Below are 21,771 nucleotides of genomic sequence, written 5' to 3'. Positions count from 1 at the left end.
TTTGTTCTATTTAGATTGTAAAAAAACAAAAACAAAAACAGCTGGAGGTTTTGTACTTAATGCAGTGTCTCTCTTCCTCTAAGATTCAAAACTGCTCTTACCTTTCTGAGATAAATTAGCCTCATCAGAGACTGTCCTTCTTCAAAGCATTATACTGGCAGCTGTACTTCTCTCCACAAATATGAAGCATGAAAAGGCAAACACTATTTATTCTGAAGGCAATTTAATGTTCCAAGTATTACATGCTTTCCACAAATACTCAGTATACAGGCTTCAAATGAGATGCAAAACAGAACAATTCCTTACATATTATTTACTGAATGATTGTGAACTTGGCAAGTGTTTGTCATCACAGATCTAAACGTCCTTTCTTAAATATTTTAAAGTTTAACTCAGAGAATGATGCACCTCACATAACCAACATCTATCTATAAAGAATCCACATTATGTTCAACACTATTGTGTTCCACTAGTTAAACTAAAATGCTAGTTGAAAGAGAAGAAACCCAATAACTTCCTGCCAGCAAAGGAAGGCAGCATTCCAGGATTTTAAAATCATCACTTCATACGCCAGGATAACAGGCCTATTTGTGCACACTTCTATTCATCTTTTTGATAAGGGCAGTGTACAAACACCTTGGTGTGCCAATTACATACTTCCTTCTGTACTGATGTTATCCTAAACTGGAGCCTTAGTTCAAAGTATAATCTGTAAAGCTGTGAATATGCAAAACCTGCATTATTTTTTTTTTTTCATTTTTGAAATAAATGTGGCTTATGTTGGAATAGAAGTTAATAATAATTTAAGGTAAAGTGCAATAACTACATCTGACAATGGAGTGCCCTTATAACTGGAATACCCCCAATCTACAGTGTAGTTTCGTACAACGGATAGTAATATTTGTTCACAGCATCTCTTATGAAAAGTATGAGGGTTAGAGGTTAGTTTAAATTTGAGATTATTCTGAACTACATCTGCATTTATTCACTTCTGCAATAGCTGATTGCCCTACAGTTTTTAAATTATAAAATCATTTCTTTGTGAGCAGTCAGACTCTAGGGCAGAAGACAGCAGCTGTCTGCAGGATGGTTAAAGCCCTCAAGTCACAGTTTTCTTTCAAACAAAATATTAAGCAGTAAGTCTCCAGTCATTCTGAACAGTACATATATTTGCAGTTACTAATTCCCCCAGCAATATTGAAAATATCTTATTTATTACAATAATTTAGTAAGCAATATTGAAGAAATCTAACTCAAAGTAGGGCTTTATCTGAAAACAGCAACCTTAGCTGGGTTCCAGCCAGTAAGTCTATCAGTATAAGAATCTAATCACAATATTAATACCTGAGAATTGGTTAAAACTGAGCATTTTAGAATCAAGGAGAGAAGAAGAAAAAATGGAAAAAGTAGCTGGTTTTCAACGAGTAACAAACATTGCTGTGTGTATAGTTACAAACAAGTTTCATACAAAAATATGTGCCCAAAACCATGTTTCTGTCCAACAAATCTACAAGCAAGTGGTATAAATATTCATTGCTGCAATGAAGTAAACAGATTTGTCTACTTTTGTGATCCATTAATCAATCTGACAGTAGCCTTACTTACCCATCTCAAAGTTCTCAAGAAGTTATATCCCCTACTAACAACTTTGCTTTAAGGGTAATAGCCTACACATCAGCTTCCATTTTCTCAGCATAAATTTGAATACAAAATTACTTAAAAGGTTTTACTTGAAAGCTAATTCACCCCAAAGATGTTGTTAAAAGCCATTTTCCTAAAGATGATATTGTACAGAGTACATACTCATATTCATAAAAAATAAGTACATGAGACTCAGTAGAAAAGCACAGAGAAAATGTTATTTCTTGGTCTAGTATCCAAAAAGGAAATATCACTTAACCAAAAACGCACATCTAAATCCTTAACCTACCTACAGTTCTGATATTTGGTAGAATTTTAGTAGACCCCATTTTCTCCAAACAGTCACAACTAATATTTAAAAAAACTTACCTACACTTTGCACTGTTTTGTTATCAGATTTAGCATTAATAGCTTGCAAGAACCACAGGCATTCCAGAACTTCAATCCCAATGTAAAACTTTAAACTAACTGCACCCCTTACAAAACAAGCTGAAAACTAACAGAAAGCTTGAATCTACTATTCCCTTCTAACACTGCAAGACTGAATATCACATTTCATTGATTACTGAAATCTGTCTTTTTTTAAGCAGGTACCTATACTACCTATTTTTTTCCTAACTATCATCAGCAGAGCACTACTGGACTACTGTTTATGTCACTTTGCAAAACTTTGTTGAGAAGTTAACTCTCAAATTAAATATACAACTAGTTACTCCAGGAGTCTTAGCAATTTAACCACACTGTTAGTGGTGATCTGTTTTGGTGATCTGTGCTCTGACGTATTTCTGTGTAAGCTTCAATAACAAATTCAATACCAAACATGTCTGCAGAGGTAAAGAAGGATTTCCACAACATTTCTGTAAAAGGAAAATGTGCGGCATATTAATGTCCACAAATCAGCGGAAATATAGGAACATTCAAAACCCTTGAATTCCTATTTAGTTTTAGGGACTGGATCTTCAGCCAGCTATTCCCACACTTACGCTGTCTTATTGCTTTGAGCTAGATATTCAGTGATAATCATTTTGCACTGGTCTCCTGCTGTACCTGGGGAAACAATCAAATGCTTTCTGATCCAAATTGATGCACATCCAGACTCCCCGTGTTACACTCCAGGATGGGAGGAACATGAGCACGCCCTTGTGGCCGATGTGCAATTACACCTACTTCTCAGCTGAGAAGGACACATACATCAGAGCTGAGGACACAAAAATGGCAGCAGGCCTCTTTGATAAGTTTCTCTTATAAGGAATGCCTCAAGACAGAGGTTAACAAAACTGAACCAAGCATCAAAAATGAGCCACTAGAGGGAAATAATTTTTATCAAATGAAATGCTACATTTAAAAAAAAAGTGCAAAATAGAGCCAACCGAGAAAATAGTTCAAGGGCTTTCATGTTCCTATTACCTCTCTTCTCCAGAAGGAGGAGAAAGAACACAGTTGCCACCTGTTTCTACGATTTCGGGAAGGCTGCTTATCTTAAGAAGAAGATAAAATACAACCCTATTCATTTATCATTATTTTAGATACTGTCTGAGCTGGAATGAATGTTGAAAATCCATCCCACTCCATAGCTAACTTCATGTGATCTTCACCGGTGATTTCTTGTGTGCGCAGAGGAGCGTGACGTATGGAACACCAATGAATGCCCATCTCTCACTTGGCCAGAACTTTATGACAGGGCCCTGCTCAGGGATCTCGGAGGCAGCGTCGAAGTAAGCAAAACAGACACAGCCTAGGTAAGCCGCAAGGCAAATCAAAATGTGCCTGAGAATAGAGCAAAACCACCCCCCCCAAAAAAAAAAGAAAAATTCAGTAACATGACTTCATTAAAGTTATCAAATACATCAGCATGGTTTAAAATCAGTCTATTACCCTCCTTCTTTTCCTAGTCCCTAGCAGTGCTACTATACGCCAACAGGCGAAGAATACAGAGAATACATAAAGCTACAAAACTGGATATCATCCTCTACATAAACTGTCTGCAGCTTTCTGGTCTCTTTCCACCTTACAGAGTTGTTTAGAAATGATGAATTATAGCACTTTGGATAAGAGATCACAATTTGCTGTGACAAAAGAGAAAATATATCAAAGCTGTTCACTGCTTCTATTTCATCCTCAGCTACTAACAGTGGATGCCTGAGCCTTTATGGTCATTGCTTCAGTTTAGCAGTGCTTTTGGATTTTCAGTAGCCAGTAGGGTCAGGAAATTCAGTTGCAATTAATCAACTTAGTGTCTGAAGAATGTGATCAGGCAAAAGAATCTTCTAAATCTGCACCCTGGATAGCGTGAGACTTGCTCCTGGCTTACAATCTTACCAGTAAATCCATTTAGCACTAACTAGAAATAGCCACTAGCAGCCTATGGACACAGCATAGAATGATACTGTGGTGAGGATCTGTCACGCTTGAATCAAACTGTGGAGATTATACACACTTACCATACACAGTGCAAATAGGGGAAGTTAAATGACGACCAAATTTCACAAAAAGCTTTGTCACTGATCCAGCAGAAAAGTGCTAGCATCCACCAAAGACCTGAAAACAGACCAAGTTTGTACACACGCAGGTTTTCACACCTGAGGAGAAAAATGAAAAGAAGCTACTGTAAAACAAAGCAGTATTTGCTTGATTCTTGATGCTCTTTGACTCTAAGTTGCAGAATATGGGAGGGGAGGGGAGGGGGCAGAAGAGGAGAGTAGGGGGAGGGAGGGGAGAAAAAGGGAAGGCACATCTTTAAAACACCTCCACTATAAATGTCCTGAATGGTGGAGCTTTACTTACAGTAATATGACTCAGACGTGAGGTTACAAAATAAACCTCTCAATCAGTAGCTGTGTTTTGGGCATTATCTTAAATACCTAAGAGCAAATGGTGAGCAGACACTGAAGCACTGAGGGGATATGTAGAACAACTAATTAGTCAAACATCCTATTAGTAACAACTAACCACTCAGCAATCAGTCAATTTTATTCACATTCTATCTTCCATTGAATTGCAACTACATGAAGATTGGTAATAAAGAGGAACAGGATGGTTTTTTTTAATTAGTTGGTTGATTTTTTTCCCCTACAATATTGCAGTTCCAAATAACTACTATGGCATAGGAGCAGAGGCATAGGATCCAAACAAGTGTGCTTTGGTAGACAGTGCAGGCATGCACATCTCACACAGAATTCTTCACACTGACTAACCTGCAATTCTCTCTGACTAACCTGCAATTCTCTCCATCCACAACAAACGATACTTGTTAACATAGAGGTACACTATGTGAAAACATTTGCTGTGATCACATGCAGTGAGGTCTGCAGGTAATCATCACCAAATATAGTAAGAGATGCAAGAGTATGTGCCTAGCACTCCCTGTGTTGCAGGTCTATTCAAAAGCTCACAGTTTTATTCCCCTATATGATGCTTTGCTCTTTCCCATGTCTTAGAATTACACTAAGAACTGTGCAGCTTTGCTCAAGAGACTAAAATAAAAAAAGAAAAAGGCAGCATCAATATTCTCTCCTAGTTAATAGTTTGCTCTCTACCCACACTTGCTATTTTGAGATTAGGACTCTTTGTACCACTATATGCAGCCCCGATACTTATAATGCAAAGCTAGCTTGAAACATAGGTAGTCTTAGTGGCCAAGGAATATGTGGCTCAGTTTCCCTGCCTTCTGAGCAAACAAAGCTATTATTTAGGATTTTCCCCCATTTTTTTCAAATTAATTGTTAAACTCTTAGTGTTCTTCATAAGAATCTGAAGTGCTACTAGATAATTCTTGCTTAATGCACAGTCATTCTTATGCCAGTGATGCATACAATAAGCATCTGATCCAAATCAACTAATGAGGTGACAAAGTAATTTGTTAAAGTTACTTGTTTTAGCTAGTTCTCAACAGTAAATCAGTGAGCCAGCTGTCCAGCCAGTATAACAAGAAATACTCAGCCTTCACAGGGAGACAATGCCCACTACATTCTTTTGCATTCTACTAGGAGTACTACTAGTAGTAATGCCAACTCCGTCTTCAAGCTAAAACTTTTCATTACATTCTTCCTCATGTTAGACACTCTTAAGTACTAGCTCCCACAGATAATGCCTCCTGCCTCTCTGTGGAGGAAAAGCAGAACTGCAGCTGCTACCACAGCTTTGCTAAAGGAGTCCAGTTAGGCAGTCAGAAAAAGTGAAAATAAAAACACAAAGCACTGTCTACAGAAACATTTTTCTGAATACACTGCAGAACCAGTAGTATACCTGGCTTTGGTGTATTGCAAGCTAAGCAAATTGCACAGCTTTCTCCACAAATCTACAGATTTTTTAATCTTGAATGTTTTAGTTGACATTTTTGAGCTGTTTGGGATTAAGAAACTCCTAAAACTGAGTAAGAGGCACCTCTATAGCTAGTGCATTAATGACAGAAAAACTATCTATTGCTTAATCTTGTTGGAAAAGAATTTTCCCCAGTGTCCTCTGCACAAATTAGCTTTAGGGTCAGGCGTTCCTTTTTGAAGTAATCTGTAAATAACGTCATAATCAAAATCACACTAATCTTTAGGTATCACAATCTCTGTTTCCATGACAAGGACACCTACATGACTTCCACAAAAAGTCAATATTCCACATTGTGGAACAAAACAGCTTTTTTGTTTGACTTGAATTCTCCAGTTCATTTGACAAATAGCCTCTAAGAGGCTATAAAAAGCATGAAGAAAAGACTAAGGAGATTTTTGAGTTGCCTAATGACTTCTAGAGCACAGCTACAAGAATTCTTTCTCTTGTGAAACAAGCCAGTGAGAAAAATACAATTTGACAGGTTTATAACAGAAACCATATTGGTAAACTCTCTTCCCATTCAACAGGTAAGACTATACTGCTACACTGTGTAACTCTGCATTCTGACCGAGCAAAGGTTGTTGCTGGTGCTCAGTCGAGTTAGAGAGCTCTCACAGTTTCTTGTAGTATCAGAATAGTTCTACTTTATTGTGTTCAACATTCTTCTTATATACCATTCACTTACAAGCCAGGAATTCCTGTCCCTCTAGTCAGTTAATTGGCCTTGCTTCTCTCAAAACACAATGATAAAGAATGAAAGGTTCCTTAAGTGTGGTAAGATTAACAATGTATACAAACAGGACCTCCTGTTTACCCTTAGACGCAAACAGACACTGTTTGCTTTCTGTCTTACACTCCAGACTCCCAAGGTTTCAGTGATAGGGTCTATCAAGGAGTCTGATAAACTCTTTGCTGACTTGCTCACAGTCACATTTTCCCCCACAGTTGTGTGTACAGACAATATGGAGCCTTTCCTGGACCTGTCTGAAGAATGTAAATAAATATGTGCAACTGTATTCCTTTTAAAGTAAGCGGCTTGAACTCAAACAGACAGCTCCTTTAATCAGTGACCACGCGTGTCAGTATCTGAGTAGTTTTATCACCAAGGGGAGAGGTAATCGTCATCATTACTTCAAACATGGTGTATTCCAGACATTTAATCTATGAGGGACAGGTTGATGCACACTTCCAACAGTACTATCTTCCAATGTCTTGGCACCCTTAACAAAACTTACCAACTTTTCTTCAAATCAGTGTAGCTGCTGGATGTTGATTAATAACTTGATTTTGACACAGATGGCTGCCTTTATATCCTAGTTTTAAACTTCTAACTAGTTTAACCTTTTAGTCAATGGAAAAGCGAAATGAGCAAGCTGCAACAATGAAATAAAGTTCCTCCACAGTGAGACTGCTAGTAGCAGAATCAAATACGCACAGACAAACATGAAGGCAGTATGAGCCTTCACTGCTCAAGACAGAGATGTCAGCTGAACAAGAATATCCTACCACCTATCTGCTCAGGGAAAAATAGTTACTTGCATGAAGAGGACCCAGTAAATCATACTAATCTGATGATGCTATAATCTTCATTGTTATTTGGCTTGGACCAGCAAACAACATAATCCACAGCTGCTTTCTATCTGATTGCATCCCTGTGACACCCATGAAGGAATTTGTTTGAACAGAAATAAGAAAAAAAAAATGTATAATGTCTTGTCTTTCGGGAGTGAGTATGCTTTTAACTGTCTTTTGCTCTTTTGATCATCTTACATCCACAGCATGTCCTTAGCACCCTACTCCGCGAGTTCTGCGCTTAAGAGCATAAGGCTCTTTTGTGCAAATAGTCTCTCCTCACCAGAGATGAATGAGTGGCAGAAAATTCTCACTTGAAAACGAAGTGTTTCTGATTTGCTAGAATTCAATACAAGATTTATAACAGTCTAGAAAGGGAATAACACTGTGACATATTATACCAGAGCACTTATTTAAGCACAGAAGAAACTTCTCCAAAGGAAGAGCTTCTACTTCAGCAACTTCTTCTCCTTCTTTCCCAAAATATCTGTGTCACAGACTGAGAACCATAACAGCCTGCCAGGACTCAGCCATGTATCCCCCTAGTGACTGCAGCAGTGGAGAACAGGAGAATCACAGGCATTAAATAATGTCTCAGTTGTTATTTCTTCAGCAAAAAGAGATGGGATGATCCCATTTAAATGATAAATTTAAATTTATCAGGGATCAGCATAGCTTAAAATGAAATCTATAATTATCTGTCTTCTACCTTTACATCAAAAAATATCAAAGCTATTACATTATCCAAATAGGTAATTCAGAGAGCCATATATCACTCTAGGTCCATTTTTAATCATCATTTCAAAGGAAGATTTGTCTGTGTCTGTAATTCTCAAAAAACTGATATGTAAACTCCACATATTTTAATGCAACATTCCACATGGAATTTCAAAAAGCAAGTACATGTAGGCATATTAATTCCTAGATACGATCCAACAGCGTTCAAACCTTAAACACACTTAACTATTCATCCTCCCAAGTTTCTCAGGAGCTCATGCCTGGAAAACTGAAATGGCTGCTCAAATAATAGTTCAGTGCCAGAAACAAATTTCCCTTTGCCCTGCTCAGACTGTTTCTACCTGCATTCTGGTTTCACAGCTTCTAAGGTGACTGAAAGCTACCCTCTGTGACCTAGTGATTAACCTTATCTTTGTCAGTCTGGCTCCACCGTATTATTTGTGTGATGTAAGACTGACAGTAAGCCCTGAGAGCTGGCATATCTTCCATGCATGCTTGGACCTTGCTCCCTGCAGTACCCAGGCTGTGATCATATGATCATCTCACTCCTGTGCAGACTACACAGTAGAAAAGCTGTCACTGGAGTGAAACTTGCCAAAACTCCACAATAAATAGAGTTAAGATCAGGATGAGGAAAGAGATACAATGCAAGAAGACAGACAAAATCTGATCTAGTATAATCGCCTAGGGAAAAAAAAAATCCTTGCCAAAAATGTGCCAGATCTGTACAATGGAGAAGCATTTCTGATCTGCTATCACAAACAATGAAGCAAGATCTACTCTATCATTGTATGGTGGCCTAAGGATCTCCGAAGGCAACACTGCATTCAGGAGAAATGTACTCACCTCTTCAACTCAGCAATGAGTAAAGCTGTGCAAGGAACACCCAGAGTCATTAGTGAGATGTTGTTGATGGCAGGTTTAATGAAGGCAAGGCAGGTAGTAACTCCAGACAGGACACCAACAGCAGCTTTAAACCGGCTCCTGAAAGTTTTTTTGTGAGGAGGAAAAATGCTTTTAATTCAGAGCTTTTAGTAAAGACAGAAATCTTAACACAATTTTAATAGCGTAATAAAACTTACATTTTTTGCGTGTGGTCAGGAGTGCAATGACAATGCGCATATAAAATGGATGAGGATCTTGCACTGACTTGTGTATGCATACAGAGTTAATCATGTAACTAGCCCTTTCCTGAACTACAATTTTCCAAAGCAGACTTGTATATATATACCCATGTGTGTGCATACACAGACCCACACTAATCACTGTTTTCAAAATCTTAAGATCCTGCTCCAATTTTCCTTCTCCCACAAGAAGTTAAGAACAAGATCATCTCTGTATCTAGCACTGTACTTCCTCAAAGCAGTTTTGTGTCACGATTCTTCCTGCTTTTAACATGGATTTTTAGGATATTTTTTGTTACTATTACTGTCCTAGCTTTTAGAGCCACATTAGATTCTGTTTAATATGTTCTTAGTATCAATGAAATCACAGTTGGGCCACAAATGGACAGTTGACAACTTTTAAAACAAACATATATTGTTTTTTAAATTTCAAATTTGGACTTTAAACAACTCATTTCTAGTCTGTGACAGGACTGTGGAAGATACAGGACTGCCTCCAGGCTACTGATCCACAACTCTATAAAACTAGTTGATGTTCGGGGATAGCTCTTTTCTCCTTAATTCCACATCTCAAATAGAACCCCCGTACACCTGTGTATCACCATTCTCTGATCATCAGTATCATCATCCTCATCTTCACCAAACTCATTTCACGGGCCTCTTGTTTCAAAGTGTTTTAAAGTTGGAAGGCTACAGTTACTTAAGCAGGAAGTTCTGATCTGATGTGAGTGCCTTAATGACTAAAGACACCATGAATCAGTCATGGTAGATAACAGCATTTTCAACATTCAAAATCTGAGTGTGTGAAGGATGAAGAATGTAAAAAAATCAGAGCAGAGTATTGGGCACACATAATTCTAGAAAAATAAGTTAAGCAAAACAAAACATAGAAATATGTATGTGTACATACATATAAACATCCCAAAATCACAGAATTGCGGGGGTTAGAAGGGACTTCAAGAGAACAAGAAGTCCAATGCCCCCAGTGAAGCAGGTCCTCTACAGAAACAGTACAGTCAACCAGGTAGGTGTCCAGATGAGTCTCAAATATCTCCACAGAAGACTCCACAACCTCTCTGGGCAACCAGTTCCATCGCTCTGTCACCCTTACCATAAAGAAGTTCTTCTGTATGACTGTATGCAACTTCCTAAGTTCAGGTTTTAGTCCTATTGCTACACACCATCAAGAAGAGCCTAGCCTCATCCATTTGCCCCCCACTAACCTTCAGATATTCGTAAACATTTATCAGATCCCCTCTCAGTCTTCTTTTTCCCGAGCTGAACAGACCCAGGATACTCAGCCTTTCCTCATAATAGAGATGCTCCAGGCCCTTTATCATCTTTGTGGCCCTCTGCTGGACTCCTTTTAGGAGATCTCTGTCTTTTTTGAACTGGCAAGCCCAGAACTGGACACAGTATGCTAAATGTGGCCTCAACGGTGCAGAGTAGAGGAGGAGGATCACCTTCCTTTATATATCTATGCATAAATCTGATCTATTCTGAGATAGACTTTTTGTCCGTTAAAATTCTTTTTTCTGCACACTTCAGAAAGAAATCAAAATCTTAACAAATACTGACAGTCTTTAGGAAAGTAGTATTGTGAAAACATGAGGATGGGGTACATCCTTCAGCTCACCTCTGTATTTTTATGGATCAGTTATAAACAGCCAGATCATTATGTATCACTTTAGCTTTATCACCAAGTTGAAATAGGATTTCTCCACAAAAGTGACACTACTCCTTTTAGAAAGGATATCGCTTAACCTTATGGCTAATACTAGAGATCTATGAAACAAATTATCAGAATATGGTGATATATAACATGCAAGAATTCCTTCAGGCTTGTGAGGAACAATGTATGTGCAGTCAGAGAAATTATTCAAAAGACTGAACAGTCCTTCACTTTAACTAAATGTCTAAAAATCATGTCATCTACCAAATAACCTCAGGAAAACCTCTGTTTGCTCTTCAAGTATATGGTGTCTTACAACAGGACTACATTACAGTATGAAAAAGTACTGAACTCACAGTAATTTGGCAAAGCTATTGCATTACGGACTACATATGATAATTCAAGATATACTCCTCACAGTGCAAGCTATTTTGAGGAATACTCAATGCAGGCAACAACCTTCTCCATGAAAGCATTTTCTAATTGAGTATATGTCAAGGAAATAAAAAGTAAAGTAGACAATAATATGAGAAAGAAAGAGGAAGGAGCCTTAGCAGTTTTCAGAGAGCAGAACATTGGCACTGTGATTCCAACCTCTTCATTATGTCAGATTTTTTATGCATAAAAGAACAATATGCACAAAAATTACAACATATTTTCTCTGTAAAGGGGAAAAATCACAACCAGATTCTTTAAACTGGTTATAATGCTCTTCTTCTTGAACTTCATCCCATTGGCCTCAGCCCAGAGAGGGCTTGGGACAGAATGGCTTGAAGACTGTGTGGAAGAAATGGACCTGGTGCTGTGGGTTAATGCTTGTCTAAACAAGTGTCAGCGGTGTACCCAGGTAGCCAAGAAGGCTAATGACACCCTGGCTTATATAAGAAATAGTGAAGCCAGCAGGAGCAGGGAGCTGATCGTAACTCTGTACTCAGCTCTTGAGGCCACATCTCAAGTAATGCATTCAGTTTTGGCCCTGACTACAAGAAAGACATTGAGGCACATTCGGAGAAGGCTAACAAAGCTGGTGAGGAGTCTGGAGCATGTCTTATGAGGAGCAGATGAGGGAACTGGGATTGTTTAGGCTGGAGAAGAGGAGGCTTGAGGAGACCTTATAGCTCCCTACAATTTCTTGAAAGGAGGTTGTGGCAAGGTGGGAGCTGGCCTCCTCTCCCACATAACTGGAGACAGGACAAAAGGAGACGGCCTCAAGTTGCACCATGGGAGGTTCACATTGGATATTAGGAAAGAATTCTTCTCTGTAAGAGTGGTTAGGCATTGAAATGGGCTGTCCAAGGGAGGTGGTTGAGTCATCATCCTTGGAGGTGTTCAAGAAACATTTAGATGTTGTACTAAGGCACACAGTTTAGAAAAAATATTAGTACTAGGTGGATGGTTGGACTGGATGATCTTGGAGGTATTTTTCAACCTTGGTGATTCTGTGATTCTATTTTAAATCTGCAATAAAGAAAAACCCATTGCAGCAATGAGAGATTTCTAAACAAACAGCATACTTAGTCTTTGAATACTTAAAAACTACACTTAACGTCTGGCTTAAATGTTCAGATAAACATTCAGTGGACTTCCACAGATACACTCTCATATGTACACTCTTGGATACACAAAAGGAACAGGAGAAGATAGTATCTGTTACTTTATTTTAGGTGCAACTTACATAAACTATTCATGTCTTTCTAGAGCTAACAAGAATACTTTCAGAGTCAATCATCACATACCAAAACTAGAAGTTTCAGGGCATGAAACTCAACATCAGGAACATAGACTCAGGATTTCTGAACAAAAAGAACATAAGATGAGATGTTTCAAGAGACAAGCATGTGTACTACGCTGCATGATTACCTGTCATTCCGAAAAACTCTTGGTAGATATCTTCTAGGGAACCACATGGCAAGAGCACACATAAGAACCCACAGAATAGCCAGCTCATCCAGCATCTGGCCCAGGAAACTGAGGGTGGCATGAAAGTAAACAGATCCAATTCCTGTAAGAGTTGGTCAGAAGTTACAGTCAATAGTTACAGTGCTGTACAGACTGAAACACAATGCTCATTATCAGGAATTCATAGCAAATAGTTCATACAATTTGGTCTAGAAAAAAACAAAACAAAACACCAGCTTTTCTAGAGCAGCAAACTAGAACATCAGTACCTCATATTAAATAAATCAATATATAAACATAAATAACTATTAAACACACACAGTACCAAAGAGGGAGCTAAAGGTGCCATCTCCAAGTGGAGAAGTAAATATACACAAAAAAACATCTTGCAGTACATTTAAATGTAAATGTGATTAAGAAATGAATTCAAATGCTCTTTCTGAATTTTCTCAATTTTCTCAATAACACAAGGATGGATAACATGAAGATGGAAAGCAGCATGTGATGACTATATGATCTGAGTTTACAGGTGGAAAGTGGCACATGGCCCACATGACTCTGAGTATCCCTTTAAAGTTGTCAGTGCTTGTAGAATTGAAAAAGCTTAAGAATTTCCCATCTACAATATGGCTAAATCTGTGGACCAATCATTAAAATGTCTAATTACTAAGCAAAACCTGTTATCTTCTCCAGTTTTGTTAAGAACTCTTAGCAATTAACTCATTAATTCAGCATCAGAGGATAGAGAGTCAGTACTGCTCTAGAGTAAGCCTGGATACAATACGAAGGAAAGACAAAAAGGGTGCAGAACTAAGGTCAAAGTCCCTCTGGACTCCAAGTGCAAGAGGCATTTTCCTTTCAGAAACTACATCTGCTTTTGCTTCAAGCAAGTGCAAGCAAACTCCTCTACAGACATCAATATTGTTTTGTTTCGCAGAAACAATCATGCACAAGCAGGAAAAACTGATTTCCTCTCTCATTCATGCATGAGCAGGCAAACAGAGATTAATCAACTTACCAACCACAACTAGTAGAGTCCATATTAAATATATTCCGCTGTTGAAGCAGGTTGCATATTGACGGAATAAGCACATGCATATGGGTGGTAAAACAAAAAATAAGACGTTGCTTATCTATAAAAATAAAAAAGTATTACAAAGACAGAAAATAAACATTTAGCATCCATCTACAAAGAGTCATTCAGTGATAGCTCAATAAAGTGTGGTTCTCGGATTCTGCCAAAGCAGATCAGTTTTTGCAAAGCATCATTAAGCTGAACTTCATAAGCTAGTAAGAGCATAAAACTCCAAGCAATGTAAATTGAGGCTAGTTACACCTTTAAATGACTTTTCAAGTCTATTTCCAGAGGAATTTTATTAGAAGTCTACAAATACTCTGCTGTATTCTCCTGTAATTCAGGAAGCCTTCAACAGCAAACAGATTAGCAACAGGGAGCTCTAGCAATTGAATTTTTTCTCAGTGGTTGTCAAATCCAGCATGGTAAAAGCACCAGATGGGTTGTTAAGTTTTGTTGAAGTCAGGTCACTGAACAATTGCTATTGTTCGGCAGATCTGAAACACAAAGTTAAGCTGAAATAGTTAGAACCATCTTTTGTAGGGTTAAGAAAGCTTTAAGTTGTAAATCCTCTTATGCTTTATTTTTTCCCCTGGTTCTCCATTACAGAAGTGAAAAAATACAACTGAAAACTAGTAATAGAAAGGTGAAAAGGCTGGTAAGGTAATATTATTATTTTAACGCAGCATATAAGTCTTGAACAAAGATCCGTTTTTAATTGCTTAGCAACAATCCAAAGCATCATTATTTAGTTACATGCTGAAAATGCTTTACCTGTCACCAGCAGGAGCTGTTACTGCAGTATTACACAGTTCTTTCAGTAAGAAGTATGCTGAAGGCCAGCCACAGACATACTGCTACTTCACAATGGGACAAGGGCAAGGATGAACTTCTCAGCCTTGATCTCCTCACAATCCCAGTAGCTAACCCAGGCATGTGACAAAATAATCTCTAGCAATGTCCCCTAAAATGGACTTATAAAAGAATTCTGTGATAAACAGCATTCCTTTGGGATAGATTTCCTCCCCTCAGACACTCATGGACACTTAATGACATGAATAAAAATCAAACAAAAGGATTCAGGAATGGCATACAGAGAAGGCATTTATTCATTTCATAACTATCCACCATTCAACACTCTCAGACAGTGTGAGAGTAGAGATTGCAACGACTAAAATGGGCACATCTAATTTGACTTTTGCAAGACTTGTCAAAACATACTCCTAGTTTGGCATCCAAACTGACAATAACTACAATAGTAGCTTCTCAGCACCACCTACTTCATGTGTGCCACTTTCCTTCACACCGAAGGTGCCTCTTCAAAGATAAGCTGCATTTCTTTCAAAATTCATTTAAGTAAAACACTTAGAAAGATCTATCACACGCTCATTTAAGAGCTGTAAAATCCCAAATCTTCTCTATCTAGAACAAAGCTAGAGCAGCCACTAGAAAACCAGCAGGAAGAAATTTCTGTATTGACACCATCTTTAGACACCTTAACAAACTAACATCTGTGGGCACATGTGTCCTAAGGCTCCATAAAAAGGCTCAGCGCACAGACAGTTTCAAAGCTATGAGCATCTGGTTGCCTAATGGTGGGTGCAAAGACAAAAAGAGGGGATGGATAGAAAAAGATCTTGGCAGCTTTTGGAGACAAAAAGCATGAGCATCCAGGCCTGCCATGAGGAGAAGTCACCACACTTCTAGCAGTTGGGCCACAATGATGACCAGTCTCAATGGGGAAACACTAGAACAGAGCCACTGCTCTGCTCCCACTGGATTGACCACATGAGGAAGGACAAAATCCTCTGGCCAATCAGTTGTTCCTACAGCTCATTTTGACACAGACCAGGCCTCTCAAGGACTCACACATTTTCACAGAAGCCACTCACACTGCTCAGCTCTGAACTGCCAGTTTACTTTGCCTGGCTCTCAGACTCCTCCAGACTGTGGTAAAAGCTGCCCGAGTGCAGAGAAGGCCAGAGCCTTATCAGTTTCATTTAAACGCCTTTACAAAGTGTCCTCTAATGAATACTCTCTCTCTTTCTGCAAGCTGAAGTATGAAACTAGCCTCACAAACCAGGTATGAAAAAGCTGTCTGCAGTGTCATAGACAAAGCACCTCCTACGTAGCAACAGAACATTTACAGAATTTCCTCAATCCACCAAGACAGCAAATTTTGCCACGACTAAAATGGCAGGAGGCACTTAGCAATGCCAGAGTGCAGCACATCCCTGAGGATGCAACAGAAAGACCAAAGACTTATTTACAGACAATGTCTAAATCAGATTTGCTTACGCCCCACAAAACCTCAATATTCACCCAAACACACTCATGCAAACATCTTCCATTCACATAAAAAGCACCCACCTCTGTGCAGCAAAGATGTACTGGGCCATCTGGAACATACACATGGAGTTGTAGTATGCTACCTTCTTTTACAAGCAGAGAGTGGGAAGGCTTTCCTTATCCCACAGCAGATTGGAAACATAAGCAATAATTGGCAGCAGGGATGATGAAATATAAGCAAGTCCCTTGAGAGCCTCAGAGTGCTCTAAACATTTTAAGCCAAGGTTAGGTCAAAGGAAAAAAAAAAAAAAGAGGTTGTAATCTAAGGAATGTGAAAAAAAATCTTTTCATCTCTATAGCTAGAATTGAACAGTGGAGTAAATCAGACTAAGTAATCACAATGAGCATGGCTAGATTTATACTCACTGCAATGGCCTACAGGGAAATTACGTATCATTTTAAAATCTGAAAGAATTTTGATGCCAAAATTCTTTTCTATTAAGTTTGGATATAAAACATGATAGTAATGCCTCTCTTTCATGAAATAACTCAGTTTTGTTTCTTATATTCCATACACAGTAATTTCCACAAGTTGTATTCATACTAGAGCTCTGGAACATGATCTGAAATATGCTGCTTAAGTTCTCTTAGTTTCAAGTTCACAGTTAAGTACATCAACATGAGAACTGACTAGCTGGCTTTCACCCTCTGCTACCAGCCTGGCTCCGTAGAAGAACCACTCCCTTAGAAACACTGCCAGGATTAACGCCCGGTTTCCCAAATAAGTGAGGCACTTATCCACTGGGCTCTGGTTTTAGAAAGTATGTTGCATAAATAAGTTTTCACATAATACGTAATTGGCCTATATGATTTGGTAATGTACAATTCAAAAGTCTATAAGGTTAAGATCAGTGCAAGAAGTTTAAAGAAAAGGAGTACCTACAATTTTTGAGAATTTTTGGGGGGATTTGCAAAAGTTACAATTCAAAGTTAAAGGTGAGAAGCCCATCAATAAAAGTCCATTCTCCAGCATTAAACAATTCTGGACATCTACTTTTAATTTCCAACTACTTACTTGTACAAAAAGAATACAGGACACAGGACACAGATGGAATTCCAACAGCCACCTTAGATCACGACCACATAATTTTGCCACACAGTCTGTATGTGATATTTCCCATGGTCTTACCAAAGATTATTACTATTTGCTATGTCAGACGGCTAACAGCTGCAGCATTTAGCCACTGAGGCTGCATGTTTTGTGAGAATGGGAAGCAAAAACGGAATATCTCTTCAGTGAAGTTAGAGGATTTGTTCAGCATTCTGACACAAGAACACATCACAGAAATACACTGCAAGACTAAGTAGTAAAAAGGTGTTGCTAGAGAATAAGCATATTCTCAATCTAAGAGCCTCTAAAAACATTTATCTCCTTGCTACTACAGACCAGACAAGAAATAAAACCACTGGCAATGCTCTTTAACGGATATTTGGCAATAAATAGATGCACAATTGAATATAAAACACTACACTGAAAAGTACCAATTTTACTAGTAACAAAAAAAATTAGAGTTTTCAGTTTTTCCAGAAAAAGAAATTCTTTTTTTTTTGTTTTGTTTTCTTTTGCAAATACCTCTGTACATGCAATCTCTTTTAAGTGTGTGGATGTATGTGCTTTTGTTCAAGAATAAGATTACACTGTATAAGGATTAATTATTAAATAGCAAAATTAAAAAAAAAAAAAGCTAGTTTTCTTATAATTTCCTAATTATAAAATATTTTTAGTGTGTAACATGAAATCATCTTGGACGTCTATGTTTTATAAAAATTGTGTGACTAATTTGTACAAAACTGCTGAACAGATATTCTTCTACTCACTTAATCCTGATGAGCACTTTGATTTGATTTTTAACAAGATCAAGTTAAATTTACGCATAATGTTAAGGTTGGGTCCCACAAGAATAATTAAATGGATCTTTCTAAATATGTTTCAGATAAGCTGTTCCAGTTTTCTGCTTATATACTGCATGAGACCTCAACGACATCTCTGATCTTAGCTGTGGCAGTCTAAAATGCGGATTAGCAAGGTTTTAATCTACAGCTTGAAGACCCAGATCCCACATTCAGGTCTGCTGAAGAACGTTACCTGAAACTTCTAAACGTTTTGAGTCTGTCAGAACAGAAACATCTAAGAAGGAATAAAATTCAGAGTCCACTTGCAGCGCCAGTCAGGGCCAAATCTTTCCTACCACCCCGTAAGAATCTCTGTCTCCAGGAACACAATTGCTCAGCCCCCAAGAATTCACTGCGAATTAATTTTCAGAAGCTGCAAACACAGAAGTCAGTCTCCATAATCTCTTCACTACTGAAGCATGTCTACCCTCAACACAGCCTCTACTCCCCATGTTTTTGATGTACAGTTAGCTGATTTGGATGAAGCTTCTGCAATACAGGGAGTTTCAGGGCAAACTTTGTGTTGTGCCTCTCTGCTAGTCTGGAAGTTGAGTTAATCACCTAGACATACATGCAGCTCCCAGCATTTTGCAAGCTTTCTCGCCACAGCTAATTAGCTGAGCACAGTCAGAATGATATCCAACCCCCTGCATTGCTGGCTTCAAAACACATTGCTTCTTCAAGAAACTTATTGTTTATCCTGACCTTTTCCTCCCTTTGTTTTTGGTTCTTGCACAGTGACATCAGAAACAAAGAAAGCAGACTATTTCACCACACACCCTCAAACACAGACGATACACCACCCAGATGACTCTAGTGCTGAGCTACAAGGAAAACCAACAGGTCAGCCATGTACACCATGCACAGTTGAATTATTTGTTATAAATGGAGTGCAATGGGTATACACTCCTGTGAGGGATGAACACTTCAGACACCTCTTTCTTTCCTTCACAGAAGTGCAGCACTTCTTGTTAGCAGTCAAGAAGCACAGACTGAAAGGGAGCTCAGATGAGGACAGAATTTGGGGAAGAAATTAAAAGGCCATTTTGAAGTCAGACAAAGCAGAAATCCCACCTCACACTTGCCACAGAACATAAATCCCAGAGCAACACCATAGGCACGTTGTTTGCAGGGCTCCCTCCCGGTGACATGGTAAAGCACATCACCAGAAAGCCCGCTGTATGATCTCATTCCCTGTTGGATCTGTTCGTCATTGCGAATCCTCAGATGAATAAACAGAATGCTGGGAGCAGCGCTCCCCTCCCAGATCTCTGCTGTGGGGAATACGTTTCCACCAGTGCTCCCTCGCAGCACTCCCCAGCAGCTCCCGGGCTGGGATGACAAGAGTCAGGAGTGAACCAGGGCTCCTAGAGGAAGTAACAATTACTTCGGTCCTCTTTCCTCTCCCTCCTTTTTTCACCTTTCTTCCTCCCAGCAGCACTGCGCTTACTGCACCCTGCAGCCCTCTGTCAAACTGCTCCTCTAAGTTTGGCTCTGGGAGAAGGCAAAGCTCTAAAACACGGCTTTGCCTCCAAACACCGAGCGTGCCTGCTAGCGGCCCGCCGCTGCCCGGCACGCCGTGGGGCAGACTTATACCTGCACCACGGGACAGCAACTGCGGCAGCCCGGCACGGAGCACCTGCGGACCGGCTAGCACCGGGCAGGACGTGCACACCGTTCGCTCGTAGCTCGCAGCCCTGTCTAAGCCTCCTGATTTTTGCGCCTGCGATACGAAACCGCACAGCTGGCTGTCACTCCTGGTACCGCGTCCAGCGGGATACCCGTGGAGCCCTTCCTCGAGCCCCTTAGCACCGCCAGCCCAAGGGGCACCGTGTCCGGGCAGACAACAGACCCGCCCTCGCAGCCAGCGGCTGTGCCCGGCCCGCGGACCCTCCCTCCCGTCGCGCACCGTGTTGTAGAACTCGGCGATGGCAGGCACGATGGTGTAGTTGTCCTCGCACCAGTCCACCTCAGAGCTGCCGGCCCGCAGCTGGTCCCACCACAGCATCGCGCCCATGGCGCCCGCCCGCCCCTGCCCGGCGATCGTGCTCGGCGGGGCGGAGCGGAGCAGGGCGGGGCGACTCTCCTCCCTCCCACCTCCCTCAGCCCAGCCCTCGTGGCGGGGCGGCCCGGCTTGTGTGGCGGTGGCTCCCGGGGCCTGCTTCGTGCCATGGGGCGCTCCGCAAGCGTTTCTTTCCTGTTTCCCTGCCCTCTGCTCAGCGCGCAGCCTGCCCGCCTCCCTTCCTGCCCGCTCCCAGCCCGCCCTCCTTTGTGTGCATTAACAGTACTCGTTCTAACGCTTGGATGAAAATGTTTGGCTTCTCACGTTCTTCTGCGCTGCTTTACCCCTTGTTCCTCTCGCTGCACCAGGCTGAAAAGAGCCCGGTGCACCATCTCGCTGCACCATCCTCTGAACTCCTGCATTTTGAGTATTTATAAGCAGTGATGAGATCCCCTCTCTTCTGTGGGAGAAGCCACTTACCCAGACCCGGGTCTCTCAGGCTTTCCGCACAAAATAGATGCTCCAGATTTCTAATAATCTTTGTCGCCCTCAGCTGGACGCTCAAGAAGCTTCCTTTCTTGAACTGAGCACGGTACTCTAGATGCGTTCCTGCAGGCAGTTCCAGGTTCTTAGGCTGGAGATGGTACACCAGCTGGCCCAGCATTCACATCCACACACACACACTTCCCACTGTCCGTCTGTCTCTCCCTGTAGTCACAGACAGTGCACCAGACAGGCAGAAGAGAGCAAGCCTCTGGAACTCAACTACTTCATCTGAAGCAAAGGTTTCTGGCTTACTCAGGCCAGGCCTTGGCCAGGTTGCCTTTTAACGGAAGCACACTTAAGTGGAAGCTGGTCTGTGTGCAGGAACACCTGGTCTTTCCCCCTGAGAAGACAATTTGCACACAATGATGGTATTTCCCGTTTCAGCCATATCAACTGTTCAGTTCTAGGACAGATCTAGCAACTCAAGACACTGTGACTGCATTGTTTGTCTTTAATGAAAAAGGCATTTTTTCTTATTTTAAGTAAAATTGAATGGAATACTAAAGAAACGATATAAAGTGTAAGCTATAAATTGGAGCAAGACATCTTGATTCCCAATCACAGAATCATCAAGGCTGGAAAAGACCTCTAAGATCATCTAGTCCAACCATCAACCCATCACCATGTCCACTAAGCCATGTCCCTCACTGCCACATCTACCCTTTACTTCAACACCTCCAAGGACGGTAACTCCACCGCTTCCCTGGGCAGTCTGTTCCAATACCTCATCACTCCTTTAGAGAAGAAATTCTTCTTAATATCCAATCCAAACATCCTCTGGTGCAACTAGAGGCCATTACTTCTTGTTCTATCACCAGATGCTTGGGAACACAACCCTCACCTTGCTACAGCTTCCTTTCAGACAATGGTAGAGAGTGGTAAGGCTTCCCTGAGCCTTTTCTTCACATTAAATAATCCCAATTCCCTCAGGTGCCCC

The 21,771-nt window shown here is 40.2% G+C and overlaps 1 protein-coding gene across 2 annotated transcripts; it reads right to left on the bottom strand.

Annotated features, from left to right (window-relative positions):
* Window positions 1-206: 206 nt before the first annotated feature.
* On the bottom strand, window positions 207-20,386 carry ACER2 (alkaline ceramidase 2). 2 transcript variants are annotated; one of them, XM_010725699.4, is made up of 6 exons: window positions 20,196-20,386; window positions 13,988-14,102; window positions 12,931-13,072; window positions 9,121-9,258; window positions 4,083-4,220; window positions 207-3,408 (listed from the first exon to the last, which is right to left on the bottom strand). In XM_010725699.4, exons 1-6 carry the CDS (start codon window positions 20,301-20,303, stop codon window positions 3,222-3,224), a joined length of 828 nt encoding a protein of 275 aa, XP_010724001.1. In that variant the 5' UTR covers window positions 20,304-20,386; the 3' UTR covers window positions 207-3,221. The 2 variants fall into 2 exon arrangements, with proteins under 2 accessions (XP_010724001.1, XP_085069512.1); XM_085213386.1 differs by lacking the exon at window positions 20,196-20,386 and adding an exon at window positions 16,415-20,171.
* Window positions 20,387-21,771: the final 1,385 nt, after the last annotated feature.

Source organism: Meleagris gallopavo, chromosome Z (assembly GCF_905368555.1).
Source record: "Meleagris gallopavo chromosome Z, MGAL_WU_HG_1.1, whole genome shotgun sequence".
In the NCBI taxonomy this organism is placed as follows: domain Eukaryota; kingdom Metazoa; phylum Chordata; class Aves; order Galliformes; family Phasianidae; genus Meleagris; species Meleagris gallopavo.
This window is presented reverse-complemented; position numbering and strand designations above follow the sequence as displayed.

Bases quoted from the DNA above. Each gene is read 5' to 3' on its own strand.
- ACER2 (XM_010725699.4), bottom strand. From the start codon at position 20,303: ATGGGCGCGATGCTGTGGTGGGACCAGCTGCGGGCCGGCAGCTCTGAG. The intron at 13,073-13,987 runs GTAAGTTGATTA...CAACTCTTACAG, and splicing joins GACTCTACTAGTTGTGGTTG to GAATTGGATCTGTTTACTTT. The intron at 9,259-12,930 runs GTAATCATGCAG...AAAAACTTTCAG, and splicing joins AGAGTTTTTCGGAATGACAG to GAGCCGGTTTAAAGCTGCTG.